Source organism: Anopheles marshallii, chromosome 2 (genome assembly GCF_943734725.1).
Source record: "Anopheles marshallii chromosome 2, idAnoMarsDA_429_01, whole genome shotgun sequence".
Lineage (NCBI taxonomy): Eukaryota > Metazoa > Arthropoda > Insecta > Diptera > Culicidae > Anopheles > Anopheles marshallii.
Window position 1 is genome coordinate 78,227,653 of NC_071326.1, and position 15,457 is coordinate 78,243,109.

The 15,457-nt window shown below is 43.1% G+C and overlaps 1 protein-coding gene across 1 annotated transcript; it reads left to right on the plus strand.

The window, feature by feature from the left end:
* The first annotated feature begins 12,710 nt into the window (after positions 1–12,710).
* Positions 12,711–15,056, plus strand: LOC128719497 (probable cytochrome P450 9f2). Its single transcript, XM_053813121.1, has 2 exons — positions 12,711–12,922; positions 13,619–15,056. The coding sequence occupies exons 1-2, from the start codon at positions 12,711–12,713 to the stop codon at positions 15,054–15,056; spliced, it is 1,650 nt and encodes a 549-aa protein (XP_053669096.1).
* Positions 15,057–15,457: the final 401 nt, after the last annotated feature.

Consider the following 15,457-nt stretch of genomic DNA (forward strand, 5'->3'; position numbering starts at 1 on the left):
ATTGGAACACTTTCGAACATATTTCCCATACGATTTGACAGTTCTTGCTCAATGTTAAATGTCTGTAGACGTGGTGAGAATTGCAGTTGCAGGGATCACTGGACGCATCAATACTATGACTGCAACGCTCGAGTTTTATTTTCGCCCGTTTCGTCAAAATCATTTTTTTTTCCTTTGGGTTGGTTATCAATTTACATGGGGTAAGACCACCTGATCTTTATACACTTTGAGGATGGATAGATAAACAAAAAGGTCGTTAGTGACAGAAACAAAACACTTTATTAAATCCGTAAAACTGGCTATGGAATCGTGTGCACAATTTAGTGAATGCCATGCTGCTCACGCATAGGCGGGTCTCAAGAGTTGATATATGTGAGAGATGCGGTGTGAAACCCAGTATATTCACAATTTTACAAAAAAAGAGCAATAGTGATCTTCCAAAGTTGCATACTAACACGAAAAAAGTATTAGTAAAGTATTTTCATCTATTTGTTTTTATTACCAAAACAAAAGGGTCGTATAGTTATGTTCCACACTGTATGACAAGCACCAAACACGTATAGATACCATAAAGCCTTAAAAAAACCTCTATACAACTCCATTCGAAGCACATTGTTTGTAGTCAATTTCCCAATGAAATCTTTCCCCACTCGATACGTTGACAAAACTGAAGAAGAAACGTTTCATTGCACATAGTAAATGATCATTTTACATTAACACTGCTGGCATTGACAATTTCTATGGTGGAATAATGTATGATGTGTCAGATGCAGGCTCGAAAAAAAACCATACTTAAACATTACGGACGGAACAGAAGAAAGTTGCATTAAGTTCACCGAATGCCCGAACGCACCGTGAGAAATCGCGAACATTTAATTGATCGTTTTCGGGGGTTGAGGTTTCCCTTTTTTTTTTGTTGACCATATTTCATATTTCCATCGAATTTTCATCATCGAAATCGATCGTTTCTAGTATCGGAGTTGTGGTGTTTTCCATCTTGTTTTCACCCCCTTTTTTTTGCTCCAACCGATCGGGTACCGATTTTCCTTTCCTAACAGCAGCAAGCGGTTTGCCCGCGGTGGCATCAGAATAATGGACAATTGTGTTGCTGTGATGCACCTTCGCTTTCCACATCGTACGGTCGGTTGGTTGGTTCAGCTTTCCGCAACCACAGCACCGGAGACAGCGGCAACTTTTTACCATTTTCAATTCACCTTCAACCCAATCCCACCCCGCTTGCATATACCGAGCGGCGGTGGATGAATTTCAACCACCAGCCCACTCCACCAATTAAAGGCGAAAAAAAAAAAAACGTCGGTCCATCGGTTTGCCGCTCGGTGCTCTAGACCGAAACGCACTGAACCATAACAGGAAACTATTTCGTGCACAACAAAACGAACCGGGCGGCATGAAACCGCCGCCCGGTTTGCCGGTGCCGAGTTCTTGAGACCGTCAGGGGTTTCAGCCGTGGTGTGGTTTTGTAGCAACTATGTTTGCAACAAAAGCGAAAGACGACGTGCGTCGTACGTGCAGCGGGAGTGCATCTGCACGTGCGGGGTTTTGGTTATGCTTTGTTATTATGTGTGCGCCTGTATCTAGTCGCACTGTCACGGTTGGTTTGTTTAGGGAATTTGAGGAAAAAAATGAAACGTTTTGAAAAAATGTTCTGTTGTTTGTGTAATTTACGTAATTGTTTACGTTTAAAGCAGGTGAAAATAAGAACTGCAAAATGACATCCTACCAAAGACACACACAAATAGTACAATAATGCCAAACAGGGTGGAAAAATAAGCAACCAGGTGGTAGAAATGACGTCGAAATCACTAAACAAGGGCAAGAAAAGCCCGAAAAACCTCCTCGCAGAAAGCTCCTAACGCTAAAGAAGAGAAAAAAAACTCATAGAAAAACATAGAAAAAGTTGTTTTTTTCATTTACAAACAAAAAATCTTTCAATCAGGTATTTTCGTTTCATTTCCGGTGGCCACATTCAAATCCTATTAACAACTGCACCCCGCCGGAATATAAAATTAACCCCGTTAATCGTAACAAACCTCCCCATCGGTCGAAAACCCCTGCCAACGAGAAAGACTTGATTTGTCCACGAGCGACGAACCCTACGGTTGTATGCTGCTATTTTCATTTTTTTCAATTTCTGCCGCTCTTTATTTCCTTCTTTCCGCAATTTCTTTGCCGGAAATGAGTATTTCGGTAAATTCTAGGCATCCATCCCGCGCAGGTGCCGTGAGGGTGTGCCGCACACATTTCCAGCCGGATCAAACTAATGAAGGCGGAAATTGAGCAGAACATTGGCATCATCGAGAGCTGTCCCTTCCGGTTGTGCTGGACGTGTGCGCGTGGTACCGGATGATCGTAAGCATCAAGTGTACGGTTCAGTAATGAAAAGCGAACTCACGCTACGGGTTCTGCATTGGCACTTCGGGTGTTAGGAAACCTTTGTCCCGGGTACCCGAGCATACGGCGTCGGCGTCGTACCCAAACCTCACGGGTCACGGGCCATACAAAAAGGGAGAATACCGAAATGGTTTCCCCACGCTCGAAAGGTGCAAAAAAAAAAAAATAATACAGCTTAACCATAACGGTACCGTACGCCCGCGGGTAAGGTGAAGCAGATTTCACTTCGCGCAAGTTTGAGGTTTTCCCTTCGAGCTGGCACTCCATCCGCCGCTTTTCCAACCCTCTTCCATTTTTCCAACCGCAAACCTGGTGGAAGCGCCAAAAGCAGCATTTTACCATCGCACCGAGACGTGTGGTGTTTATGTTTCGTGTACGTTTTCCTTTTCACCGGCCATTATTGTGGCTTCGTTGAGTTTCTGATTTGAGACGACACTCATTGACGAGACAGAAGAAAATGGCAAACGGCTAATCGCTTTTGGGGTATTCACTGACCTCAATGGGAGGTTCTCGGGGATGGGATTTATGGCAAACATTAATAAAGCGAGCGATTGCGCACCTTCTCTTAACTAATTTAATTAAATTAACACATATTATGGATGCATCTCTGTCAACAATGTACCCCAAAGTTGGGTAAATGTTGGAATACCCGGAATTTATTTATTGTGGGTTTATCCCATAAGCAATTGGGCAATTTTTTTATTAAACTGCAATATAATATCATAAATTTTAAATATCAGCAGAATCTTCTAGAAGAATACCTTCCCTGCAACCTAACAGCATATTACGGTGAATGAAGGTAGTCTACGAGGTGCATTATTAATGCGAAACGCGTATCTCGTATTTCCGCAGCATGTCAAATCCAGGAACAATGCCGTTTATACCTGAAAGTTGTCGGAATCGGCATCTTGTATTGACTGGTGTAACATTTCGAGTGAGATTATATTTTAATTTTTTTGTCACATCTCTGACGTGGTTAAACAGGAGTTGCTGCTGTTATTTAAGTTTAGAGTCACCGGATCTTTTGCAAGCGATATACTTAATTAGGGATTAGGGTACCTTTACCTACTAAGATATCAATCAAGTTTGGCTAAACCTTATGTTTCCAGTGCACATTTTTGGGTAAATGTGTAAATAAAAAAACTCAACCGTTAAATACAGTCATTTCCCGAGTTACGAGAATTTCAGAATTTTGACAGTTCGTGTATTTTGTACGTGGAATTAAATATATTCTTGTTAAATTTAAAAATTTTCCCAAATTTACGATACATTTTAATATTATAAACAATAATTTTGATAAAAATTTACTATAATTGTCGAAATAAATGTAAAAATATCAATTATTAAAGTGTTTTGTAACGTGCAAAGAAGAAATCGATCACTGAATACTGAATGTAAACGTTATTAGAAAGGAAACTCGAGTTACGCAAATTTCTCTGGCACGCATTATTCGCGTAACTCAGGAAAAGACTGTATTACATTAACACTAGACTGATGTATTTGACAAAATTCCATCCGGATCCGGATAAAGTCGAATAAAACCAGAAATAATAGGCCTAGACCTCATGAGTTTGTTATGCCGATAAAGAAGAAAAGTTATTTAAGATTTTATTAAAAAACTTTTGAATACTTCACTGCGTTCTTGCGATAATTTAGAATGAGAATAAATGACCTATTTGGTCTATTTGGTTCTTTTCTTGTATGTGTATTAATTTCAACTTGTTGTTGTATATTGTTTATATAGAGACTTTGAGCTGGGCAGCTTCATTCGCCTCTGAATTTCATCTTATGACTAGCAATTGCAGCAACTTTGGCCTTTAAGAAAAAGGCACAAATTAGAGCATGCTGACTGTAAATCGCTACTTGGTCTAATAATTTAAATCATGTCACACTTAACATCTACCACCACACTGTATACTTAGCCTCTATCTAATCAATACACAAATGAATACAATCGCTCAGTCCTTTTCCGACAAAGGCATTAGCTATAAAGTGAGAGGAATGTTAATAATATTTTACTACCCCCATGAATATGGACTACAGCTTATGATTACCACTCATTTTCGGCCATTGAAACCGGAAGTCGCGAACTTTGTGAAATTTTGAATAATATGAAAGTAATTTAACTCTTAATCAATCTCACTTTTTCAAGCTTCCCATCAACCACCACCGATTATTTCCCTTTGGCAATTGAGTAATTTTCTTCGCAATTTAGCGGCTGAAGCAACAATTTGATGGACCTTTGAACTAACGGCGGCTAACATTGATTGTGTGGTGAATTTTTGAAGTTTTCTCTTGCAACCACCGTTTGTTGTTGGCCATTTATTTTGTTGTATTTTGTTCTTTTCAATACAGATGGGGCGGTAGTTTTAATTTCTTTTTCGCAATGAATGTGCAAACGGTGGCGCTACATAACGCCACCATGGCATGGTGGCACCCAAACTCGTTCGGCACCCGCCTTCCCAAGGACGCACCCCGCATGCGGTTGGTGGCGAAAAATTCGACAAAAACGAAACCCGAAAACACACCCCAAGAAGTAGGGAAAGAAACAGTTTAAACCGTTTGACGCTCGGTGAGTGGGGTGGGATCCGGTTTCGGGAAGGGGGTGGTTCGAGTTTTCGGTCCCGGTTAGATATGGTTTGTCGCGTGGCCAAAATTAAATTCAAGGTTCTCTTGCTTTCCCCACACTCGGGCGTACTCAACACGAGTACACGCACACCAACTTTTGTTTTGGAACCGGGTAAGTTTTGCGCAATTGCATTTTGCGCATGCATTTTCTTTGTCACCTTTTCGCGTTACAAATGCCCGTATAGAATGGTGAATACGCGCAACCTTAGCGCGCAACAAAAGCAACGAAATCGCGTGCTGTGGAGGTTGTTAGTGATATGCTGACAAAAAAAAAAAAGACCAACCGAGAACCACACACTTCGAACGTTGATGAATGAAACACAGAAAGGGATCATGTTTCAACGGGCAAACACAAATTTCGTTACAGTGACGTATAGCTGTTTCGCCGGTCGATCATATGTTTACGTGTTCTATACGCAGCTGCTTCGGGTGTTCGTTACTTGGTGTTGATTTGTTCGAACGGGAAACGAGAAACTTTTTTGGCGAGAAGAAAACATTTGCAAAATATATTTTACGAAATGGTTTTGCAGTAAATACTTTCGTATTTGTTTGCAAAGATTCTAGCTGCACTAAATTGGGGAAAGAAACATTGCATTGAAAATATCTTTTAACACTGGAACTACCGGACCAGTCATTTTGACTGGAAACGCTTCATCAAAAGCTTCAAATCCAACAATACTTGATGCATGACTTTTACATTTCTTTTCTGTAGTATAAACTCAAAAACGTATTCAAAATAATCAAGGACTTCGAAATTGTTTATAAAGATTCTACTACCACAGCAGGCATAGCTCAATTCAGGCACATGATATCATAACTGCAGCGTGCCTTTCCACAACCACCAGTACGACGGTAGCAGTGAAGTACAATCCGAGGAGTGTAAACGTGTTCTAGGATATATTTTTTAGGCCAGACAATGATTGTTGGAAACATTTATTGTAAATAAAGCATATTTAATTCGATAAATCCAGTAAATATATCTACGGAACAAAACAAACATCGTTTGGTTGTCAAAATTCTTCTCAGAACGCGTTTATACCGCTCGGATCGTACTTGGCTGATACCGTCGTATGAGTTTTGTGGTAAGTTGCGCTTCGATTGTGATATCATGTGCTTGCATTGAAGTGCGACTGCTGCGGTTGTGGTGTCTAGTACGGACGTTGAAATGTCATGTGCTGCGCTCGTGGTGGTAGGCGCTTAAACCTGTCATGCCCTTGTCCTGTCATCTAAAAAACCCTGTATCATCTAAAGACCATTTAAATCGTATATGTTAAATATGATGATAAGCAACACTTGACATTGACACTGGCAAAAAAATTTGAAAGCCTTGTGAAAATAAAATATATTTTAACAGCGTTTGGAGCTTGTGACGCTTTCTATGAACCACCCTGTAGCAGCATTAGTAGCTAATGCGTTGCCTTATTTAAGCAAAAATTCAACACACTCCATGTACCGCAATGATGGATGACGGGTAAATGAGCAAACTGTGGTGCGATGCAATTGCACCCGACTGTCCTAAAAGATGCAATCAAATAGAAAGTGATGAGCCTGCAGGCAGGAAGCCAAACTCCACACAATTCTTACAATGTGTGCCTTCATTTCTAAACGGCTAGTACGAGGTGATAAAAATTTCTTATCATCTTCCGCACGCCCAACACCCACAAGGCGCCACCGCAATAAAACGATCAAACTGGGCGCACGCCTGCCCACCATACGGTGGGGTGTGGGGAGGAGGGTGGTTGAGTTTATGCTGCCGCGCATCATAAACCCGGTTCCGCGTGGCCTAGTTTCGCCTGCGCGGCGGATGAATGGCGGAGGGAAAAGTGTTCCATGATGGCCCTAATCTAAATAATGCTAAAGGATGAGAGGCTAGAGAAGGCAAACGAGTAAAACAAAAGAAGAACAAAAAAAACCCTCATACGCGCCCGTATATCTCACCGGTGCAAGATTAACACAGCACGCTTTTGCTCTTCATGGTGTCATTTTTTGTTTCTCTGCTCTTTTTTGATTGTTTTTTTTTTGTTGCGGTGTGTTGTTTTAGTTTAATTTTATACTTTGCTTTACATTATTTATTTTTTGTTTTGTGTACTTTGGTGTTTTCGATCGGTTTTTCCCTCAATTTAACAGCCTTTACTCGTACCGTGTGCCACATGTGTGTGAGGTTTTTTTTAATGGGCCAAAAGCAAACAACAAAAAAAGGGAAAATGTACGGAAACAAACGGTGAAACGGTGCACGGGAGAGTGGTGCACGTGTGTATATAAAGGGAAAGTGGGCGCACGTTGCAAAGGGCCGAGATTGAACCGGTGGCATTAGCGCGTTCGGAATCATCAGCCACGCGTATGAGTCAGGCCCGGTGATGGTGGCCTTCACAATGTGTCGGATAAACCACGCAAATGCCGGCACCACAGCAATGCTGACGATGATGACAATTTCTTTGATCGATAGATGGGGAAAGATGGAAGCGTTTTTTTTTTTATTTTATCACCGCCAGATCATTCCTTGGCCTCGATCGACCTGGAAGTGACTCACGCTCACGGTTCTTTCACAGCAGCAGGCAAATGGTGACCTTATTAGGACGCGGATATTGCCCGTTGGCTACTGTTGTGCCCGATTGGGTTTTTTTTTTATTTGTTTGCTGCCTGATCTCTCTCGCTCTACCGTTCTTTCCGATGAAACGATCAACATTAATTGGACCTCATGCTTACTGGGAGCGGAATTTTGTCATTAGTCAGACGACTAGCTTATTACTGTTTATTTAAAAAGGTTTGCCAGGACGCTAGCGGTGGAGAAAAATTTCATACTTCTAACGCAACTTCAAGTACTCACATAAACTGTAATGTAAAGCGGTTGTCTAATCATCAGTCCTGCTTGTATATCTAAGAAACTGCTCTTAAATTATCCAGAAATAATCAAGTTTATCGTGAATATTCAGCTGCACATCCAGCTTTAGTTGCACATAAGACCAGTAACCTTACGGCAAGTCTTCGAGATGATGGCATACCAGTAATCTGACTAGTTAAACCATTTCATTGGTGTTTAAACATTCATTAAATAGAATTGGGAAGGACCTAGACGATATTATGACTTTATTAGACTATACAATGTCTAACATGGTCAACGCCAACTCGACCTCATTTGATGTCTTCCATGACTCCTCTGAGGATTTGTGAGGTTTGAAAAATATAATGAGCTTGGTTGTCCGGGTTTAATGTAAAGATCTGAACAGTCGACCAGGGTAATACGTTTTTTAACAGGCAAACTACACACACACACAGTTTGACAGCAGGCATTGCTCTAATCGTCGGTTCCCAGATCATCCAATAGTGACTGGCGAAACCGTCGGACGGCTTGAAATCATCCGTTGGATTGGCTTTGGCGATGCGCTTGTTGTTGTTTTATGACCATTCTATCTCGTAGCTCAATATTAGTCCAAGTTTGGTGTACTTTACTCTATAAACTTTCGTTAAAACGACAATTGTAACATTGTTTTGATCCGAGCCTGGTGCTGTACTTGGACTTCTATTCCTTTCTTTTGGATTGTCAGAAGAGAGGTTCTTCATTGAGAACCCAAAGTACTGGGACACTTCTGATCTTCTTGGTTTAACGAGCTACTAGACCATGCTTGGCATATTCTGACTTACTAGACTTATTTCTACCATGAAGCCATGTAGCCGGTCTTTTCCAAGATTTTTCCCATCCAGAGGTTCTACCTTTTAACGGGTTGTGATAGATTGTATGTGTGCATCTCAACCTCAAGACTTCCGAAGCGTTATGTTTTTTGACACACGATCGATGAAGCTTTGGGCAACTTAAAAAAAAATAAGATCACCATTCCGTACATCACCCCTGGGTAAATCAACACTTGCAAGCAGAAATACAGTTGGTGCCATCCTCAAATTTGTCTTTGTCTCATTGAACTCCTGAGATGCTTTAAGTCTTGAGGAGGCGTCTATGACATCTGAGTCTTTCAGGATTGCGAGTGACTTACGGAACACGTAAAGGAATTGAAGCCGATCAACGGTATTCTAGAAACCCTTGAAATCTCGATAAGAATTCCCAAAGAACTCGTTTTGCCCAATAGTTTTACCCTGATTGAGGATTAAATCGTGTCGTGGGCAGCTTAAACATCTCCAAGGATGTAGTACGAATAAATCTTCTTATGTGCCATCTTTGCCAACAACTTAGAGCTTTCTCCACTTACTGCCAAATACCTCCAATCGAAAAAGAGATGTCTTCAAAAGGGCGAAAAAGGCGGCTATTTTCCCTAAAATCCCGAACAAATACTAAAGCGTTTAACCCCCTTTACGGAAACCCCTTACCGTCCACTGTGCATTGACCTGGTTTTTCCGTTTTACGCAATGAAAATCTCCATAGCACATTGTCTATTCCAGCGTTCGCCTGCGTTGGTACACACGGGTGTGCAGAAGGCTTCCGTTACTTTCGCAGACACGGTTTGCCAGTTGGAAATCTGAGCTACCGGAGAGGAGATGCCATTCGTATGATAAAGCTGCTTAGAAAAGGTGGCCAAGCTAATAAAACTACTAGCGAGACACACACACACACTGCTGCCTGCTGGATAGACATGAACAAGAACGTGATCATGAATCGGGCTGCTCGGCTGGTCGATCCAAATGCCTGTTTGCTTCCCCAGTTCTGCAGCGAAACATGAAACTAACACTCCCGCCCCCCGCCCGTTAGGTTGGAAGGAAAAACATCTAGGGGGGGCACTGCACCAGAAAAGGCCACACCAGAGCATGGGAGCAACAAGACAAAGACGAATAAGAAATACAAAACATCCCACCCCATAAAACACACGGCACAACGGTTCTCGGTTCTGTGTGCCGTTTCGGAACGGCGCAAGATTGGCCAACCAAAGTCTAGGTGGAACGGTTGAAGTTTTGGGAAGCAGTGATTGTGCGCACAGCAACTCCGAGCATCGTTCTCCGAGTTGTTGCAAGATGAAGTTCCCTTCACCGGGCTTGGTTTTTGTTTTACGATATTGAGCGATAATTTTGGCAAAACGTTAATGCTTGAAGCTACCTGCTTGTACCTGGAGCAAGTGGTTGAAGTTTTGGAAACAGCCACACACACACGCGCGCGTGAGGGCTGCTGCACGTTTTCCCTCCATACCTGATTCTTGGGGGTCTGGAGTGTACGATTCGGAACCTTAAAACCGGTTTCGGGTGGAATGGTTTGCTCTGCTTTTTGGTCTGCTTCTTCAAAGCAACAAAACACTGAAAAAAAACCCCGCAAAACAACTACACAGAAACACCGCGGCTTTTGGAGAATGAACTTCACTTGACGCGGTGACACATCATTACTTACCCGCTGATCTAGTGTGACGTGCCCTGCAGAGATAGACAGCTTTCGCTGAGGATGCGCTACTGATGACGGAGATCGTCAACGCAATCGCTCGCTTTATCAAACAAACACACACAGACCGCAAGCGTACAATCTGTTCCGGGGTAGGAAGGTTTAGAACGATGCACGACACCAGCCACAACCAACACAGCGTGGGTACGATCGGTGTAGATCAGAATGCACGATAATCGCGTCTCGGCTCGATTCACTTAAACTGCTTCAACCGTAAAGTGAACGATGCGATGGAAGTACACTGCACTCGGCTGTTGTGTTTGCTGAACGATACTTTCTTCACCACGTTTTAGTGCGCACAATCAGTTACACTTCGCTTATTCGCAATCGAAACTACACGCGGCACTCTTCCGTACAGCCGGATCATGCTTCTTCAACGCAAATAATTCTTACGAGGATCGTAGCAACCATACACTTGCTCCATCTCCAACACATCTCCAGCGTTGGAAATGGAAAAGGATTGCAACAACGAACACTTTCCCGTAAACACACAAACACCAACGCAACCCGCACTGTAATGCACTGCGCGGACGGAAGTGAATACTGCTCCGTTCACGTCAAAGGGTCGTTGAATTCTGCTGGGAAAAAACCCCCATGCGGTCCCCACCCGTAGCGGGGGCGAAGCTTCTGCCTGCTGCCGAAGATATCACGGTACCCTCGCATTCGCAACGGGTGTCACCGAACAACTGTGTCTACAAGACTTGGGTTTTGTTCACGCACGCATTGACAGACAGACGCACGGCACAGCACTTGCACTGCCAGAAGACGCTCGGCGCACGGTTGGCTTTTGTGTGGTGTGCTGCATGGTTTGTCTTATGGTCGCGACCCGTTAGGTCCATTTCCTAGCAGAGTGGGCGCGCAACCTCACTCTCTGAAACATTGCCAGCGATCTCGTGCTCGCACACTCTCGCACAGCATTAACATACACAATACACGCACAAATCGGACGGTCTGCTGGCTTTGTTTTACTACCCCCAACGCACGGCAAGTGCACGCAGTTAGAGCAGGACGGCGAAGCAACACGATCAGCCGAGTGCGTGTGTACGCATCTACTGTTTCTTTTGTAAACTCTCTCTCTCTCTCCCCGTTCAGATTGCTATGCGAGTGTGTGTTGACGCGCATTGCTATGGTTTCCTGCTTCGATCGGATCCGAATTCTTACTAACACACGTGCGCTAGTTCGCTGTTTGTGTGTGAGAGAACGAGAGAAACCACCAGCACAAGAAAGAGAAAGAGCATCACACAATACAACGCGGCGGTGATGTTGTGAGTCAACATACAATTATGCTACGTTTTTGAGCAGAACATGCGTGCAGCTTACAGGGTTGTCAAACCTAATGCATTTAGCAGAAAAAAGGATGGATTTTTTTGTAATAAAATAATTAAACGTCATGCTATGTGTTTCAAGATTTTTAGAAAACGCCTCCACTACTACAACTAGTGAAGAATTTGCCGTACACAAACATAGTTTTATCTTCTGGGGCTATTGAGGCGGACGATGATATGAGAGATTATCTGTTAATTGACACTACTGGAAGACTTCAACAGTCAAGTCTTTCGGTGTCCTTCTTTCAACATGATCTTTTCATTATCCTCATAAATCTCATATAGTAGTACTCATAATCTTCGTTCGAAGCTTCGAACATTGATTTCTGTGTCTTGCTGTGCAAAAAGATAACGCAGCCTTTTAGACAATAAATCTGAGTTCATTAGCTACTATCAGCAGGAATAGCTTTTATTGGTAGCATTTCATATTATAGTGAGTCTAATGTAATTTATCAGTCCCTAAGGAAGCTAACTCGAATTAGAAGTGATTCACTTATAAAGATAAGGTTTATCAGGTAATCGGTGCACAAAACCCTATCTGCGCATTGTACGTTCTTCATTCACTTTCGTTAATCAATCGTTTACAAGTACTCCGTAGCCAGTTTGAAGCAAACTGACCCCACATGGTACTACGGAAAGCGGCTGAATCATTACGCCTTGCAATGGCACAGGTGCTCTGCGCCCGATAAAGCGTTTTAGATTTCTTTTTCGTTTGATTTCCAAAAAAATTGTGCCGAACAATCACTGAGAGTTGAAGTTCTCGTGAACGACAGAGTCCCATTTTAGATGGCCGTGTATTTTTGACGCGTATCTGTCCTCCCGGGGTTCTTATCTAATCGAAACTCTGTAAAAATAAACCCAAAAACATAATCGTTTCCGAGTATAAAAAGAATTGGCACTGTAATCGGATAGATTCAGTGCTGTTTGCAAATTTAACAAGTGAGCTAGGTGTGACACGATCACGAACCACGATGGAGATCGATTTGATGGTGCTGGTGCCACTGGTGGCCATCCTCGCCACCATCTACTACTACATCACGAAGGATAACAAATATTTTCATGATAAGCCGATACCTTCCATGGCCACAGAACCACTGTTTGGGAGCACCCGTCGGTTGGTGATGAAGCAGACTTCGTTCCATGATTTCATTATCGAAATCTACAACAAGTACCCGCTGGTTAAGTGAGTAAGAGAAAGAGTTCAACTGCTAACCTAATAATGAAGTCTTTTGATTCTCGAATAGGACAACACTATTTGTCTGATCCCCTTGGATATAGCAAAAGTAAACAAAAATTCAATGCAGTGTACAGTGCAATGCAGGAAGAGAGTCTTCGATGAGAGGAAGAGAGTGTCTCAGTTACTAACCTTACTAACTGTGTGACATCTGGAGATTAGATTAGTGGCAATATCCAATTCGAATAGCTAATACTTTCCTCCAAGGTCGGATAAAACTCGTATCGCAAGTCCCAATGTCAATCCTAGAACAAGTTTCAAACTGAGATTGTTATTATGTACAATGTAACCCAAAATAGGCAATCGTGTTCCTCTCTGGCCCACACTGAGTTTTTAATAACGCTCGATATCTCTGGACGCATAACAATTGGTACAACTCTTGATTGCGCTTATCATTGCATTTTTTGTTCTTCGTGAACCCCGACCCGTTACACAATAAATTAACGTTGTTGTGATCTTCGTGTGGAATATATCTCTAAACAGTCGGAGGCTCTGAATGTGATAGGACTAGGGTAGAAGTCGGCATCGGAAGAAGGATGTCAATTTGCAATCTTGAGGTGCAGATACACACTGTTCGACCAGTTGGACACTTATCCAGTGCGGAGAAAATAAAACCCAAACACATGATTAATTATCTCTTTCCAGAGTTTTTGGCATGCTGGACACAATGCAACGTGTGTTTGTTGTACGGGACCCAGAACTTATCAAACGAATTGGAGTTAAGGATTTCGACTATTTCGCGAACCATCGGCCAGCGTTCGGTAACAACGAAAACTCACACAACACGGCACTGTTCAGCAAGACACTGGTTGCGCTCAACGATCAAAAGTGGCGCGATATGAGGGCCACACTAAGTCCCGCCTTTACCGGTAGCAAGATGCGTCAGATGTTCGAACTGATCGTCGAGTGTAGCACCAACATGGTGAAGTATTATAAGGAAGAGATCCACAAGAGTGGCGTCAAGTCACGGGAGCACGAAATGAAGGATGTGTTTACGCGTTTTGCCAATGATGTTATTGCGACCTGTGCATTCGGCATCAAGGTGGACTCGCTCAAGAACGCCGACAACGATTTCTACGTTAATGGCAAAAAGATGTTGGCATTCAACCGACCGTATGCGATGATAAAATTAATTGGACTACGCCTTGTGCCGAAGTTGATGAACTGGCTCGATTTGGATCTGTTCGATCGGGAACAACGCAACTACTTTACCGAGATCATCCGGGACACTTTAAAGACTCGGGAAGCACACGCTATCGTACGTCCGGATATGGTGAACTTGCTGATGCAGGCACGCAAGGGGGCACTCAAACAGCAACGAGAGGTAGAAGAACGTAACGAAGTAAAAGGTTTCGCGACTGTGGAAGAGGCAGATATGGAGCAGACCAGCAAGAGCCTTCAGATGACTGAGCTGGAAATGGTTGTACAGTGTTTGATCTTCTTCCTGGCTGGGTTTGACACCGTCTCCACATGTCTGACGTTCCTTGCATACGAACTCAGTATCAACAAGGACGTACAGGACAAGCTGTATGAAGAGATCCGTGCTACGAGCAAGTCGCTGGATGGAAAGTCTCTCACATACGACGCACTCCAGGGTATGCAGTACATGGACATGGTAGTGTCAGAGGCCCTGCGTATGTGGAGCCCGGCACCTTCTACCGACCGGTTGTGTGTACGTGATTACGTAGTGGATGATGGTGATCGGCTCAAGTTTACCATCGACAAGGGCACGGCGATATTCATCCCGATCGCAGGTCTTCATCATGATCCTCAGTACTATCCGAACCCGAGCAAGTTCGATCCGGAGCGCTTCAGTGAGGAAAACCGTGACAAGATCGATCCAAACGCCTATCTTCCGTTCGGCATTGGACCTCGCAACTGCATTGGCTCCCGCTTCGCACTGATGGAAGTCAAAGCCATCATCTACTACATGCTGCAGGAATTCTCGTTCGAACCAACGCCAAACACACAGATACCGCTACGTTTGGAAAAAGGTTTGGCAAACATTTGCGGAATGCATAGTGAGAAGGGTGTGTTTCTTGAGTTCCGACCGAGAAACAACGATATTGGAGTTAGTATTTAAGCGGTAAAATAGAGTAGCAATTAGAAAAGTGACAAGTAAATGTGTTGTTCTAACTGAGTATTGTGTGATGTTGGTGTTGATCCAGAAATTCATTATCATCTCGTTACATCCTAATCTTCGGCCACCATTCGTTTTAGCTGCTTCCACAAGCAGGACTCCAACCTCATCGATGATTCTACTGCCCTAATCGAGATCACTCGAGAGTAATGTTCGGTTCGGTGATAAGCATCTTCCTGGTAAGGCATGAGTACGATATCCTCATCACGTGGCCAGCCGTGACCGTCAAAATGTGTGTTTCACCAAACAGCTCAGCGATATGCTGCATTTCGAGTCTTTTTGGAATCTTTTGGAACGTAAGAGTTTGTGGAGCCCATAGTACGCATGGTACGAACCCCCATCAC

Bases quoted from the DNA above. Each gene is read 5' to 3' on its own strand.
- LOC128719497 (XM_053813121.1), top strand. From the start codon at position 12,711: ATGGAGATCGATTTGATGGTGCTGGTGCCACTGGTGGCCATCCTCGCC. The intron at 12,923-13,618 runs GTGAGTAAGAGA...ATCTCTTTCCAG, and splicing joins AACAAGTACCCGCTGGTTAA to AGTTTTTGGCATGCTGGACA.